General features: G+C 40.0%; 1 protein-coding gene across 1 annotated transcript in view; it reads right to left on the bottom strand.

Annotated features, from left to right (window-relative positions):
• The window catches only part of RELN (reelin), a 285,095-nt gene that overhangs the window by 45,464 nt on the left and 223,573 nt on the right, over positions 1-16,058 (bottom strand). The window contains exons 31-40 of the mRNA XM_066550860.1: positions 13,493-13,569; positions 11,225-11,383; positions 9,096-9,284; positions 8,565-8,838; positions 7,079-7,219; positions 6,809-6,986; positions 5,333-5,417; positions 2,529-2,711; positions 994-1,165; positions 812-914 (exon numbers count right to left, since the gene is read on the bottom strand). Coding sequence (XP_066406957.1) covers positions 812-914; positions 994-1,165; positions 2,529-2,711; positions 5,333-5,417; positions 6,809-6,986; positions 7,079-7,219; positions 8,565-8,838; positions 9,096-9,284; positions 11,225-11,383; positions 13,493-13,569 — 1,561 coding nt within the window. The remainder of the gene's footprint in view (positions 1-811; positions 915-993; positions 1,166-2,528; positions 2,712-5,332; positions 5,418-6,808; positions 6,987-7,078; positions 7,220-8,564; positions 8,839-9,095; positions 9,285-11,224; positions 11,384-13,492; positions 13,570-16,058) is intronic.

The raw sequence follows: 16,058 nt of genomic DNA, 5'->3' as shown, positions 1-16,058 counted from the left end.
TTTTCCAGTTTCTTAATGACAATATAATGACCTCTCTAAACTAATAAATACTAACTGGTTACTCCCATCAATAGCTGCCCCAGGCAATGCACAGTTTAGATTCTAGGATAAGTCAGAAACACGGTTTAGTTTGGACTCTGTGCTGTCACTGAGGTACCTGTTTCCACTGAGAGTATGAAACACAAAAATATGATCCTTATTTGTGAACTTTCTTTAAAAAAGAAAATGGGATGACTTCAGGCCACAATAGCCAAAAACCAACTTCATCTAGAGCAGCTATGATATGGGCAGAAGGAAGGACAGCAGAAGCTTGTCTTTGAGAGAGTACAACAGTGCAGTTAAGCCAGCAGGTGGGAAAAATTATTTTTTACTGTCACAGATGAAGTTGTAGCTCTCCACTGGTGAGCATGTAGAAGTGCTGCACTCTTACCTGGAGCAGGCTGTGAAGTGGCAATTTGTACTCTCACTATATTTTGCTCATCCTCTTGCCTGCAGTAGTGACTCTCCAATGCATAGGACATGGACTTTAATGCTATCAGTGCAAGTATATAGGCATGGACAAACTAGTAATTCAGGCAAGAAAGTGGAAAACTTTGAGGCAGAAATTTCCCTTATCTATGTATTAAAAGCATCATGATACATTCACATGAGGGAGAGTAATGTCAAATCAATTAGAGGGGAAATTGGAAATTTCAATTAGAGGGGAAATAGGTTTCTCTATTTGGCAATCAGAACAGCTGGGCAAATTCACCAGGGCAGAATATAGAAGAACATGAAGCAAAAGGCAAAATAACTTTCTGAGGACAAGTACCTCAAATTGGATGATAGTATTTTCATTCACACTCAGGTCCCTTGTGGTAATGGAGTGCTCTCCAACTTCATTTGAAACAAACACCATAGCTGAATCTTCTTCCCTAAAAATCAAGGAGAGGAGTGCTTTAGACTCACTTTACAAAGTTACTTCTTTCTATTGTATTGCTGAGAGAATCTTACGGAGCTCTTTTAGATGAATATGGGCAATAAAGCCCAATGTTTCCACCAGGATAGAAAAACCAGTTGTCCTCTTTAGGACCGAAGTCAAAGGTATCCAAAAGGATAATGGGATTCTTCAGGTTATTTCCATCAATAATGAAGTCATCAATAATCCAGATTTCTTCTTTTTTGCCTACAAAGAAAATGGAAATATTTCTATTAAGATCTAATATTAATATTATTAGAGAGCAGAACAGCAGCCAGTATTTATGGATTATGTGAAGAGGAGGGTGCTAAAAGTGTGGGATCACTATTTTCACTTTCCATGAAAATAGTTTCCATACTGCTTTCCAGCTTGACCTTATGGAATTAACTTATTCCCTAAAATTTATAGAAGTCACAGCTAAACAGTGAAAAGCAATGGGTGTTGAACAATTATCTTCTATTTAAATCATATTTACTTTGAAATTCTGTCATTGTCTTCTTCAATTAAGAGTCATCTAAAAGAGTAGTTGCTACACAGTCAAAGCAGCCTGAAAGTGTAATTTCATTCTACATCCTTGCACTCAGCAGCTTGCGTGTCCCTGGGAGGAGTTATTCCATGGAGAAGGAAACTCTGGAACTCCTTCTCTCCAATGGGTTATGTATTCATATACGTCAGAAAATTGGTATTCTCAAACTGAAGAGGAAGGATTAAATTGACAGATCTTCTGGGTAGTGTTTTTTTCATTTATCTAGAAGTGTTTGAGTTCATCAGAGGAAAGTTTAAATAATTGTTTTAGGCAGGACACATCAGAAAAATGAACTGAAACAGGATTGTCAGGACCAGATTTGAATTTCCTTTTTTGTGTTAGGGCTGTGCTAGGAATTTGCCTACATGGAACAAACTGTTGCTGAATCACCATGTCTAAATGATTGCTGGAATTCTTTAGAGCTGTTAATGTCAGTTTCTGCTTGAAACTGTGCTCAGAGTAACTGAGAGCAGAGAAGAGCTTCCTTCAGCTGGCACATCTCCTGTAATCAGGAGGAAGGAGCTGTGTTCCTCTTGTGGTTTTCCAGTCCTTTACAATTTAATCAAAAGATTAACTGCTCACTACATACTCTTTCTAAATGGGTTTTTAATGCCTAGTTAATTCTGAGTAAGGTAGGCCCAGTTCCCATTTACACTTGGGACACTTTTGTATAATTGGAGCATCCTAATGGGGCCTCAGTGTGAGTGAGAATCATGCCCATTAAAAATAATGAGAAGAACCTGAGTGAAGTTAATTTTATTGGTGTTTCTTGATCTCCCACTCCCTCCAGGGCCAAAGCTGATGCTTTTCTGCACACAGTCCAGGGATATCAGGTGAAGGTACTTCACTTTAAAGCATTAAACCAAATGCTTTTTAAGAACAGTAAACATAATCCTGCAGTAATTCTAATTGCAGGAGTTCAAACACAAAACCCCCATGATTTAAGAGTCTCTCTAATTGTTCAGTTCAAGAAATGCACTCTCTTAGAGAGGCTGAGCTGTGCAAACAGGGACCTGGCCTCTCAGGGGTGTGCCTTTTCCTCACCATTGTTGTAGGGCTGCCAGAGCCTGAAGCGCGTTGCGTTGCTTTGGGCTGCATAGGGCAGAGGGACGTTGATAAAGAGCACATCTGTAGTCTGGGTGAAGTAAAACTCGTCTATCAGGTGCCAAGTGATGCCACCATTGACAGAATATTGCAGCAGGATGGAATGAGACCTCTCAGGGGTGCCTGGAGCATAAATGACATGGGTTTATGTTCATTGCAATCCAGTAAGTTCAAGCAAGTATAAATGAAATTATGCTGCTCTGACGTCCACTACAAGTATGGGTTCCTTTAACAACAGCTTTAGTTATTGAGATGTTATATACACATTGTACACATATGACTTTCTGAGCTTTCCCTTGCTTGTTTGTCTGCAAAATGCAAACAAAACAGGGTCCAAATTTACACTACTGTTCATTATACATATGACCATAGTTTGTTACTTAGATAAGAAGATATCTCACTGTTATACTTTTTGAGATTAGAATGCACCAGCTCCTTCTACTACAAACATATACCAGTAATACAGCAAATATTTATTTGCTTGTTTTGTCCAGCTACAAGACATTATCATCACCATCTGTAGTACCCAAAATAAAGACTCAGTCCCTATCCTCATAAATTGATGAGTCTGTGGCTCTCACTGCAGACACTGGGATCAGGATATTCATGCCCAGAAATAACATAATTGATGGAGAGCACTGAGGATATTTATTAGCATGTTTTAACAACAACAAAGCAATATTCTGTGCTTTAAACTGGGCCTAAAAGTCAGTGGAACTGACAGTAAAATTTGCATTTTCTAACTACCAGCTCCTCCTATTTTTTTTACTTAGAGCTTTAAAGAGTAAAAAACAAAAGCTCTTTACAGCCCTAGTTATTAACACATGCTAATTAGAGCCCAGCTCTCATTTTTGATGCTGGTTGCCATACACAAGCTCAGTCCCCAGCCTGTATTTGGCCTGTGCCTAACTTGCTGTCCAGGAATACCAGTGTCCAAGTGATGGCATCTCTGAACTGAGGTCTCACTCAGACAAATTTACACTCTCTGCTCCCTTCATGGTGCAGCACAGTCATGGCATGTCCCCAAAAACTCAGTCAGGAGCCAGCAGAAGGAAAGGACTAAGGGACAGCTTCTTCATCCCTGACTCACTGTGTGTTACTGTGCAAGCTTTTCCCATGTTTCCCATGTTAAATGAAGCACATTTGCTGAAACCAAGTGCCTGGTGCAGATGCTCCTGCTCCCCTCTGCTCCAGTGCTAAGTATTCAACTGCTGTGGAGCAGAGCAGGGAGGAGCTGTTTGCAGTCAGGAGCTGATTTCAGCTTATCTGTGGCAATTAACAGTAAACAACACACTGCTTTTAACACTCACAGCTGAGAGATATGCCCAGCCATATCAACTTGTATTCAACATTAGGGGGCTTGTTGGGACCAAGTCCTGGATCCACCAGTAGTGCTAACAAGTAATACAGATTCAATAAGGAGCAATTTCTCCTGGGGTTTCATGGTCTCACTCCTTGTGGATCAAGGGTCAAAATCCAAGCTTGAACCTTTGGCTACTCCTGCCTTTGGAGCAATATTTTTACTCACTTTATTTTAAAATATTTTTATCAATGATCATATGAAGAAATATTACCAAGGCATAATTTTGTAAAAGAAGTCTTCACAAAGACTTCGTTTATAAACATGGAATATTTGGCATGTTATCATTTTGGGGGATGTTATGTTTTTGGCTATTACAGTTTTCTCTCTTTTTATAAAGTACTAAACCCAGTAATAAATAGCCCAATATATATGATTAAATGCCCATTAAAGAAAATCAATAATAATTCACAAAGAGCTATATTTTCACTCATCCATACACAGATTTGACTAACACACTTATTTAGGAAGAAAGAGACAGTTCCAAACTATTTTCAGGCTGTTGGTAAATGTTGAGTCAGTTAGGGTCCAGTCCCAGAGCACTGAGCTTACCACAGAAACTATGGACATCTTCCTTACACCAGAGTGAGAGGAGTTTTTCAACATTCAGAGTTCAGCCTGAAAGTGCCAATTCTACCAGAAAATTTGGGGAAAACTTCTGAAATTGCATGGGAGTGGCTCAAACCTTCAAGCAGTTTAGTGGTTCTCCATCATGTCACTCCAGACTTGGATATAATTATTTTTTAAAGCCAAGGATGGCAAGGCCTTGGAGCAGGGTAAGACTGAATATAATTGGCTTAAAAGTCCTTGTACTGGAGGAACTGTCACAGGTTATTTACAACAACGTGTAAAACTTATATTGCAAAGTCTGACTATTCTTTATATCAATTAAATAGAATTATGGACTTTCAGTTATCTCTAAGATACCTGCTAGGCAGTCAAATGGTAAGAGATTTTAATGCAGTGGACTGAAGCTAGTAAATGAAAAACACTGTAGTTGACTATTAGTCCCTTAAGTAATTTACTGTAGGCACAATTTTATTACATAAAAAAATCGGACAAATAATTTTTCCCCAACATAATGGGAAATCTCTACAAAACCTTGAGCCCTTTTGTTTCTTTTCTGCCCAAAGACTTTACTGGCTGTGCTATTTTTGGTGATACTACAGTCTACTTTTTCCTTAGGAACTGCACAGACAGCCATGTAGGCTGGGAGCAAGGCAGGGATGATGCAAAATTTGAAACAAGCTCCCATATAATCTACCATAAACTGTTGATCACTACCATACACTGAAGTTGAAAATATCAATCTGTATTCTTTTCTGGGTTGCTACTATGTACTAATAAAGCTAGAGAAGTGATAGTAAATCAACGATGATCTTACCTTTGGCAATAAATTTAAATGAAAACTGGATGTACACTGTATTAGTGCAGTCTAGATCTCTTGACACAAGCATTCTCAGTCCTTCCTGCAAATACAGAATATACAATGTCAGTTCTCATTATTGAGTGTGTCCTGCAGCTTACTGTTGCTTGGCTGTTGTCTGCTTCTGCCTGCTGGTGGCAGCAAGAGGGGAAACTCTCTGTTCCACACCTTTTCCCAGGCAGAAAATGGGGACAGTGACAGCCTTGGTACAGTGAGCCAGGGGATGACAGAGGCACAACTACATGGTCAGGTACAGGCACAGTTACAGCTCATTCAGTTTGTGCTCTGAACCCCTGGGGTGTGATTGGATCTCCCAGCACTGAATTAGACATTGAGTCCAAGCTACTGCACTCATTTTTTGTGCAAACTGTACAGTTGCCAGGCACCCTAATTTCCAGGCAGGGACAGTCCTCTCTTGGAGTTATTATCTATATCTCAAAACATATTTTGTACAAATATCCTCTTCTGGGGAAATTTGTAAGGAAAGGAAGCACACAGGAAACCTCATAGGGATCCTGAGTCCCTGTTGAGTTTGACTGGTGAGCTCGCTGCTGTGTGGATCCTGGGGCCAGAGCCAGTCCCTGTTCTGCAGAGATCTGGCAAAAACCATCTCTCAGAGCTTCCCTCTTTCTCAAACCCATTCCCCCAGGGGAACAATCTGCAGGAACAAGCAATGCAAATTTTAGACAACTCACATCTTGTGATTTGGGATTGAAATAATCTAAAGAGGTTGAACTGGAGTCAAGCTTTTGCAAATAAATATTTCAAAGAACTAATTGGTACACCAAACATTACTTAACTTCTCTTTTTGGGGGGCACCTGAGTTCACAGTGTCAAATGAAGACTTGTGTGAGCTGAGAATTTGTGTGCTTGTGAACAAAAGTCTATTATTCATTTTGTTAAGAACAGAAAAATTCAGAAAAAATATTTCCTGGCCTTTTGAAATCTGCAGTCAACAAAAATAAGTCTTAAAGAACTAGAAGACATCAAATGATAGAATTGACTAAAATACTGGCAAACTACATAAACATTGATGACACAGACTACAGCCCTGACTAATTTGTATTATTCAAAATACTAAAGAGCCAATCAGGAAACTTCAAGATAATCATAATGTGTGCCATATTTCCAAATAGTTCACCTCAAGAATCTCAGTGTAGAATTTCATTATTTTCCTCTGGTGGTCAAGGAGGAGTTTATACCACAAACAAAATAATACACAACCAAGAGATGAAACCCATTTGTTCATAAAAAAACAACTGTGGAAAACATGGTGCATGTTTAGGGTAGGAAAAGACAAGAAAAATGAAAATGTCAAATTCTAGCTAAAAGACTTCAATATAAACATATGGGGCTAACAAGAGAAAATTTACTTTCTGTTTTTGATTCTACTGGTTTTCATTAATATTTTTTTCAATGTAAGTAATCTCTGACCCCTTTGAAAATGAGAGCTGTTCCAGACTTGATGGTGTCACCATTCAGGTTTCCCCTCTCAGCACCGTAGACTTCAGGCCAAAGGTCTGGATGCAAGTTACCATTGAAATCATCCTTCAGGACAGATGGCAGAGGAAGGACAGGGACACAGTAAGGACCTCCAAACCCTCTGTCACACCTAGCAACACATTGGGAAGAAAAGGAATTATCCATCTGTCCTGGATAAAACATATCCTTTCCATGAAGCAGCTTAAGCAGTTTCCTACTCACATGCAATGGCCTGAATCACAGATGCCGTGCCCTGAGCACATCCAGGGGCATCCTGTAGCCAGGACCACATTATCAATGGCCCAAGAATCTACTCCAGAGGCATAGTTGTACTGAATCCATCTGAACCGTGTTCTGGGAGAGCTGTTAAAAACAAAGGAAATCTATTTCAGGATTCAAAATTCTGATCCACAAAGAAAATCCCACAGACTTCCAAAGAAAAGCAGATTAATAAGCATGACCCACTTATTTTGAAAAGATTCATATTCTAGTGGAAACTGGACGTTTAAATTTCTCAGGTTAGTCTTTTAGGCAAAATTCCAGCATATTCTAAAGAAAGGGGCCCAAAGTGATAATCAAGAATGAACATTGCTGAGACACTTGCTGATCAACAAAGTGGTTGAGCAGAAATTAGTAGTTCCATTAGCATTTGACAGCTCCATGTATTGCTAGCAGAATGGAAACAATAAAATTGCATCAGTAAGGTAAGAAGTTATGGAAGTTCATTTATACTAAGTGTTGTGTAAAGAGAAAAACAATGGTTATGTATGTTTATATATATATATATATATATATATATATATATATATATATATATATATATATATATATATATATATATAAAAAAGAATGTATGAATATATATGTACCAATATGCACATGCATACACACTGCTGTCACTGCTGACTGCCTTGTTATCCTCAAATAAGGAAAGTGTTTTGGAGAAAAAAAGTTCTTTGGAAGAAGATGTGTGGGCCTCTGGAGTGAGCTGTGGAGTTGGAAACCAAGATGTGAACTCCAGGCCCAGTTCATTTGCTGTGGGTTTATTTTTACCACTTTATTTTCTGGGTGATAAAATATACAGAGGTAATGTGTAGGGTGCTCTGAAGAATTACAGAACTACTCAGAACAATGGTAAGCAGTGTCATTATTACCTGTTGTTCCTAAACTAGAGCATCATTTTATTTAGAGAGATGGATGCGAGCACATCTGCCACATCCATTTACAGCCCTGTGATATCCTGAGGAACTCAGCAGAACTCTCCTCCTGGTCAAAAGGGTGAAGGTGGCGCATCCAGTGACTGTTCTGACTTGCTGAATGCTGTGACTAACATGCCTGAATGTTGGGTGACAACTTAATGTGCAATAACAGAAAACACTAATGTAGGAAAGGATGGATCAGAGTATTTATTCTTGCTTCTTATTGCATAAATGTTAGAAAAGCTGGTTTAGCATTCTTGTTCTTACTGTCAGAAATTATAGGCAAGACTTAAGAATTCATTCATCAACGTTGTAACTTCCTTAAGTCCCTACACTTCACATTATAGCTGATGAAATATTTTGAAGTGAAATTTAAAATTCTGGTGGCGTGACAACACACATTTAAAAATTTAAAAGACATGCAGAACATTCCCAAGCTGGAGGATGTTTGTTCTAATTAGATCAGCAAAATCTTTGTCATGCTAAATAGCCAGAAGAGCAGAGCTTACTTGGTGGAGGGTGGGAGGTAGACAGTAACTCTCTTCCAGTTTTGGAATCTTTCTGAAGTGTAGATGGAGCTCTCGGTGTACTGCTGACAGCCGATGGTTGGGGGGACACACTCCTCTGTCACCAGGTGCCAGTCCCTCCCGTTGTTTAGGGAGTACTGCAGGTGGACACTGTGGGAATTGCTGTATGGCTTGCTGCAACCCATGCTCAGCTCAAACTGCAAGAAGGTGGAGGCTGACACGTGGAAGTCCCAAGTCTCAGCGTAACGAGGTTTTCCTGAGCAAAGAGAGAAAAACAACAAATACAACAATAACAACAAATGCAACAATAACAACAAAGTTTACCTTCAGCATATGCTTTCAATACTGTCATTCAAATTTGTTACCTCTATCTTCACCTTTTCCCTGCCTTCTCTTCCCTACAGATTACTAAATACCTGGATTTGTCTATACCTCCCATCTTGTAAAACTCGATGGTTATGTAATTTATAAAATAGACTCATACAAAATGTAGTAATGTTTGATGACACATACCAATGTTTTCACTGAACATCAGAGCTGTATCCATTGACAGGCAGTCAATGTCTACTTGACCTCCTTGTATTCTGTACCAGCTTGCTTGTAAATCCACAGTTCCATCAAATTTGTCCTGGAAGCCAGTCTGAGAGCTGTCATTCATCCCTATGAGCACATCATCCAGAGCCCACTGAGCTGAATGCTTCCCTACAAAAACCAGAGCAGACAGGTTAGTAGAGTCCCTGTAAGTTGTTTTTAATGCCCATATGCTGTGTTCACTCAGTGAGCAGTGCTCAATCACACAGACTGAGTGCTGTTCAACAAGACTAAAACATTGCTCAAGGATGCACCTGGACACTAGAGCATGTTTCTATTACAGATAAACACGGGTATTTCCCTCTTCATTTCTTTAGCTTCAGTGCCTTTGCCATCATATGCTCTCCCTCTGTTTGGATGAGATACTCCCTGAGCCCCTAGATTGGGGATTTTCATTTTATGGGTCACAACCTTCCTGCTATTCCCCACAGCTAAATTGGAAAGGCCTCTGTCTATTTCCCAAAATAGCTTTTGTACAAAAGCAAATAGAACATGAAGGAAAATGCTGAAGGCTCTGCATACAGATAATATTTAGCGAAGTGCTGTTCTCCTTCCTGGAAATCTCTCTTCTCTTGCTCTCCAGCCTACAGGCATTTAATTTTCATCATCTCCAGCCCATTTCTTTGGGCTTCATTTCAATTCACCTTTCTACTGGCATGCTGAAAAGAACATCTTATTGCACAATTGCTGCCCTCACAGGAGAGCAAGGAAAGCCTTTACAATAAATTGTGAGCTTGCAGCAATGTGCCAGAACTTTTGCCTTGCTACCAAGAGGAACATGGGTCATGGCTGATGGCCACTCTGCACTGAGGAATGGCAGACAGAGGATAGTCCATGAAGGAACTAACATCTCTGACCAGAACTGGTTGTCTGGTGTAGGTGCCAGTGTGGAAGGTGATATTTCAACTTCCAGTCATAAAACCTTGTTTATACTGGGAGCCACAGGGCTGCCATCAGTGGTCTTAAGAGTGATGATCCTCAGCAGGGACAGATGTCATCCAGGTGCCATCAAGGCAGGTGTAGGGAGCAACAGGTTGGACATTGCACCACTCACCAATACAAATGATCATCACAGAGTGATGGTCTGTGGTGCACCGGTCATTGCTTAGCAAAGGAACTGTCTTCTTAACTAAATCACATCCCTCTTGTCTTGTCTATTCTCTTACCTAGTGAGGACAATTAAGTCCAGCACATACAAGAAAATGTATGAAATAAAATCAGCCATCAAAATGATAAATGATGTCTAAGAAGCTGCATACTATAATTACCTGAATGTAAGCTATGTGCTTTGCTCCCCAAGGAATTGCTGTTGAAATGTACTTTGCTATATTTCTGAAGATTGCCTTATATTTCCTGCAGATCCAGGAGCTGCTGCCTTGTGCAAAGGTAAGACTTAATCAGGACCCTTTTAGTAGTGGTAATGTGCCCCTGTGTGAGGTGGAAGCCCTCACAGTGGCTGTAGGAATCAGTCAGCACCAGGGTTTGACTTTCAGCTGAGGATGTGGGAAGTGGCTGAGTGGTTTTGCAGGGGCAGGGGAGATGGGCTCTGGGACACTAGAAATGGTGGGAGGAGGGGGTCCTGTTCTGGAGTGTGGAGATATTAAAATAGTGAGATGGGAGCCACCAGGTAGGCAGATTCAAGGCCAAGTTATGCCTACACTTCCAAAACAGAAAAAAAATGAGACAAAGAGTGTAAGCCATTTGGCATCCCAGGTCACCCTATACTCAGGTAAAAGCTTTGATCTTATTTAGGCTTTTTTAAAATGTAATTTTTTCCTCCTCTTCCCTCCTGTCATCTCAGAATCTTTGGTTTAAACTTAGCTCTTAAACAATTTTACTCTTAAGCCCACTCATCAGTTTGGTGCTATAAAAGAAAATCATGGCCATAGTGTGACTCAGGAAAGCCCAAATATGCTCTTACAACATCCAACTGTTCAAAATACTGTGTTTTTCATGAGCTGAGGTTTCTGCCCAACATGTCTACACTGAGTAGCACTGACATGTGGGATGTGTAAAGCTGCTCAATGAGTTTTTGGGCTGTCCCTGCTTACCATGCTGTGGCTGCCACCAGCGGAAGGCGGTGGCAGGGGTCTTGGCCTCCCGGGGTAAGTCAATGGAGACCACCTGGGGCTCCAGGTACGACATGAAGTCCAGCTCCCGCAGCAAACTCCAGGTGATGCCGTTGTCATTTGTGTACTGAACAACCAGTCCTGGATTTAAAATGAGGAAGAGCAGTTAGTGAGACTGTGCAGAGCAAAGAGGGAGGGGGCAGCTCACCCTGTGCTCTGGAGCTGCCAACCCCCACCTGGCACCCAGGCATGTGACATGTGTCCTACCCTTTAGGCAACTCCTGGTCCAGGAGCTTTTTGTGCACAAAGTCCTACTGCAGAGGTCCTGGGTTTATCTGGTTGAGATGACTCCCAAGGTATTAGAAAGGCTTTTTTTCCCAGCCCCACAACAGAAGCTGAGCGTCAGTTCTGCTTTTCAAGGTTGTTTATTTTCTCTTACCTATTACATTCTTTCTCTGATATCTGTCCAGCAGGTTGGGTTGTGGCACTCTGCCTGCCCTTGGGGTGATGTTAACTTTTTATACTATGAACTACGTGTACTTTATTTACAATAATTTCCCAATACCTATCCCCTATGTTAGACAGTCTGTCTCTACTCTAAACCAATCAAAAAGTGCCACCATCACAGCAGAAGATGGAGGACAAGAAGAAGGAGAAGAAGAAGGACAGGACACGCCCAGATTCCTCCATCTTGCCTCTTGAACCCCCATTCTAAAACCCCAAAGTTCTACTTTTTCACCCTGTGACAAATTGACTATCATTCTACTCAAACTCTTGTGGCTTGTAAATCTTCACACAAAGTTGGTAATTGTTTCCATGGACTAAAATCGAAGGCACAGGTTTCTTTGACTCTGTGCCAAGGTCTCTGAGCCCCTTGTGAGGATCTCGAGTCCTCCAGGACAGCCAGAGGAATTTCCTGGGTCCCAACACAAAGGTGACCCGGGTCACCAGCTACCACATGCCATCTTGGCTGTTTTCACCAAACTCAAAGGATCAAATCTTTTACACCCTCAGGGAAACTAATGATCATACCACAGAAATGATAGGAATAATATGATTTTCTTTAACACAGTATTTATTTCATGTTGGTATCCTTGCAGTTTGTGTGAAAGACTAAGTTATAATTCTGATAGCTGGGATTACAATCCTCCTGCTATGTATGCAAGCTCACAGCATCCTTGGAAATTAATGATCAAAATAGTTAGAAAATTTAAGATACTCTTTGTATCATGCATACAGTATGGCAACTAGGACACAACAGAAGCCCAGCAGAGCTCATCAAAAGGGATAATACAAGAAAGAAGCACCTGTGTATATTTATTCTCTTAAAACTCCTTTATATTGATGTATGTTCAAAGATAACAGATTTTTTTTTAGTGTCTTATATTGGTGCAAATGAGTGGAGAATCAAACCCCTGGTGTAATCTGTGCTGCAAGATGACAGCTTTCCTCAGTGAGTGAGTCAATTTAAATGCCAAATATCAGGACACAATCCACTGATGTTAAATGCTTTATATTGAGAGGAAAATTAAATTTTCTCATCTCTTGTGTCAGTGGTCTGACTTCATGCAACTAGAACATAATCTGCTCCCAGAATGCTGATCCTTCCCAAACACAAGTATCAGTCCTCCACCACACTAACTTTAAGCATGTGGATCAAATAAGAGAGGAGAAATCTGGGAGAGATGAATTTATTCAGACTAAATAAATTTTCAGCTACAATTTTATGATCTTGTGTTTTGGGTAAATCATGCATAAGCTTGTTTTGGAAGGCAATTTTTTATTAGACCCACTGGTGTAGTTGAGAAGATGAACAAGTTCTCAGGTACACAATTCTTCTTCAGGTCAGAAATGGAGTTTGCCCACTTTATCCTGAACTTGAATTTCATTCCTTTTATTTCAGACTTTATGAATAGTCCTGTGGACTTGTAAATTTACCTGTTTTCCAACACTATCAAATATTTTAATACAAGCTCTTACACCTTGCTTTGTAAATGTTGTCTTTCTTAGACCATCACAGCTCCCACAGTTACTCCTACAGATGGATCACCAGTAGGTTTGGTGTAACTAATTATAACTAGAAAAGTCCACCAAAAGTAAATAACTTTCTTCAACATTTATGAAAACTGAGGAGGCAATTGATTTATATGAAAAAAAAAATCTTCTTGATTTTTTAAATGCAGCAAAAGGCAAAAACACTGCAGAAGATGAAAAATGTAAAAGGCTTACAATAAAGAAAATGGGCTTTACCTTCATTCCTGGCTCTTGGTCTGTTGCAGGAGTTACCAACGCTCTTGCTTCCAAGTTGTACATAAAATTGAACTAGCCTTTTAAAAAACACAGGATAAAAAAGAAATGTAATCATCTTCTGATAGCACAAGATCAGTCAGGATAATTTGCACCTCTTAGCAAATGGCATTTTCAGTTAGGTCCCTATTCCAGGCTTATTGATAAAGCAATATTCCCGAAACCAAACATGGGCATGGTAAATACTGAAAGACCCAAGACAGAAGAAAGGGATGTGGTTTATTAATCTTGTGCCTAATAAAGGTGTTTCTGAGTGAGTGAGAGAAGTTAGCAGTTTCATCTCACACAAAAGTTGCAAAATCTACAAAGCAGGCTAAGCTATTCCTTACATCAGATCTTACCTTGGCCTATTGTAACCAGAAATTAGGTGAAGCTTTAAAATACGGCATTAGAGTTGTAATAAAATTATTATATCCTCCTTAATCACCAATCCTTTTTAGATTCTTAAATTCTTGTTGTAAACAGTTTTCAGTATAGTGAGTTCACTGAATATTTTATGAAGCAAACCCTTTGATTTTGAACCTATACATTATGATTTCATTGAATATTCTCTTGTTCTCACATCATGAAGTCATGAAGAAAAATGTTCCTGCACTGCTTTTCTTGCAACCTGCCCTGTGCTTTTATCACTTCCCTACCTTCTCTTATTCCTTTCTACTGTAAACCATGGCAACCATTGCATCTGAGTCTCTGCATGAACACATTTCCATGTCTTCAATTTTTCCCAAAACTACTTTTTGCAGCCCTTCTAATGCCAGAAAACTCCTTGAGACAGGATTGCTGGTTTTATTGACAGAATTCTGGATTGGTCTGGAATATCCCTCTTTAGCAATATTTGAATTAAGTACTATTCCATCCTTGTGCTCCAAAATATTGTTAGGGTTTTTTTTCCCCCCAATCTGCAGTAATGCCATAGTATCCCTGCTGAGCTTGTGGTTATTATTGTGACTCTGTGGTTTTAGAGTAGTTTACATTTTCTCCTAGATACACACTATTGTGCTATATAACAACAATTAATTTCAATTAATGTCCTGCTGCTCACTCCCCAAATTTCACTGCATGTCTCAGGCATTCTAGGTCATAACTAAGGTAAAGAGCATTGAGATGACTCAGAATGCCATCACCCCCTAATCTACACATTCTTCACAGGTTGTCTCCATTGCACACCAAAAACGGCACCTGAGCAGAGCAGAGAAACTGGACTCAACCCCACAATGAGATTTTACATGCTGAAAGTTGGCAATGCCATTCTCCTCCTTGCTTCCTGGCCAATTTTTAAATTAGGATGATAGAAAATCAGGCCTCCTTAATTCTATTGACATAGACAAAGTCTTTATTTAAAACATACATTTTGACGTGCATTTTTGCCACTCAAATAATTCTCCGCAAGGATAACTCTTTTTGCTTTAGAGGATTTTGTCTTAATTTGTAGTAATTATGGTAAAACCACAGACAAGCTACATCTCTACAGCCAGAGCCAGTAAAATGCAGACAGGACTCCAATTTCCCTCACCCACTGTTACATACACAGTATCATAATCCTTCTCTAAATCTAGATTCTAAATCCAGCTGCATTCCAGTCCTGTTACCAAAATCTGTGTCTATTGTCTGAGATGTTTTGTATACCCATAGGGTCTAGGACAAGGCAGAATATCCTCCATCAATGTCATTGCTAAGATAACCCCACAGACAGCTCTAGACAGTCAGGCTCACAGTACCACACCATTTAGCCAGCTAAGTTCTATTTGTTTGCTGCAGCTCTGTTGTTGGAGGCAGTATTCAGGCAGTAAAACTCTAGACAGAAGCACCAGAGGTGAATAGATTCACAGTCCTGTGACAAATTCTTTTATTCTTGCCAAATGCGAAGATCGTTAAAAAAGCAAAACCAAAGAGCAAAAACCCTTTCTGCAGAAGGGTGAATCAGCCCATCTGATCTCTAAGTGTCTGACCCAGAACAGCTCCCTGGGATGGTTGCACAATCATTAGCAATGGAGTCTGTAAAGCAGATGGGAGCCAAGTCAGCTAACAAGCCAGATGTCACCACTTGGAAAAAATATATGGATATTCCATGGTTTTTATCTAGATGCCAGGTAGGCACTGTGTGCAAATGCTCCCACTGAACAGATAGTTAAGAGTGTCATAAGGGACAGGCCATCAAAATGGGAGACAGCAGCTCATCAGCAACCACAATGCATCCATGTATCACACTGTCAGTCAGAGGGGTGGAAATACTGCAGTGAAATTGTGCCCTTGGTGTGTTGGGCCATGCAAGAGGGAAGGAATAGAGAGAATCCAAACCCTGACTCCTCAACTCAGAGTTTCTGAAGTGTAGGGCAAACAAAATGGTCTGGGTGGAATGAACTTTGACACTTACAGCTCTCTTAGTGCTATGTGACATTCTTCTAATATCTGGGAAAAAAAGGTGTAGTCAATCATATGAAGGAATAAGGAGGCAATAGGACAAACAAAGCTAAAATTACAAGACCACTTGTTGTATATACTAAAATTT

Source organism: Molothrus aeneus, chromosome 5 (assembly GCF_037042795.1).
Source record: "Molothrus aeneus isolate 106 chromosome 5, BPBGC_Maene_1.0, whole genome shotgun sequence".
NCBI lineage: Eukaryota > Metazoa > Chordata > Aves > Passeriformes > Icteridae > Molothrus > Molothrus aeneus.
Note: the sequence above shows the minus strand (reverse complement) of the source record. Positions and strands in the feature narration are given on the sequence as shown.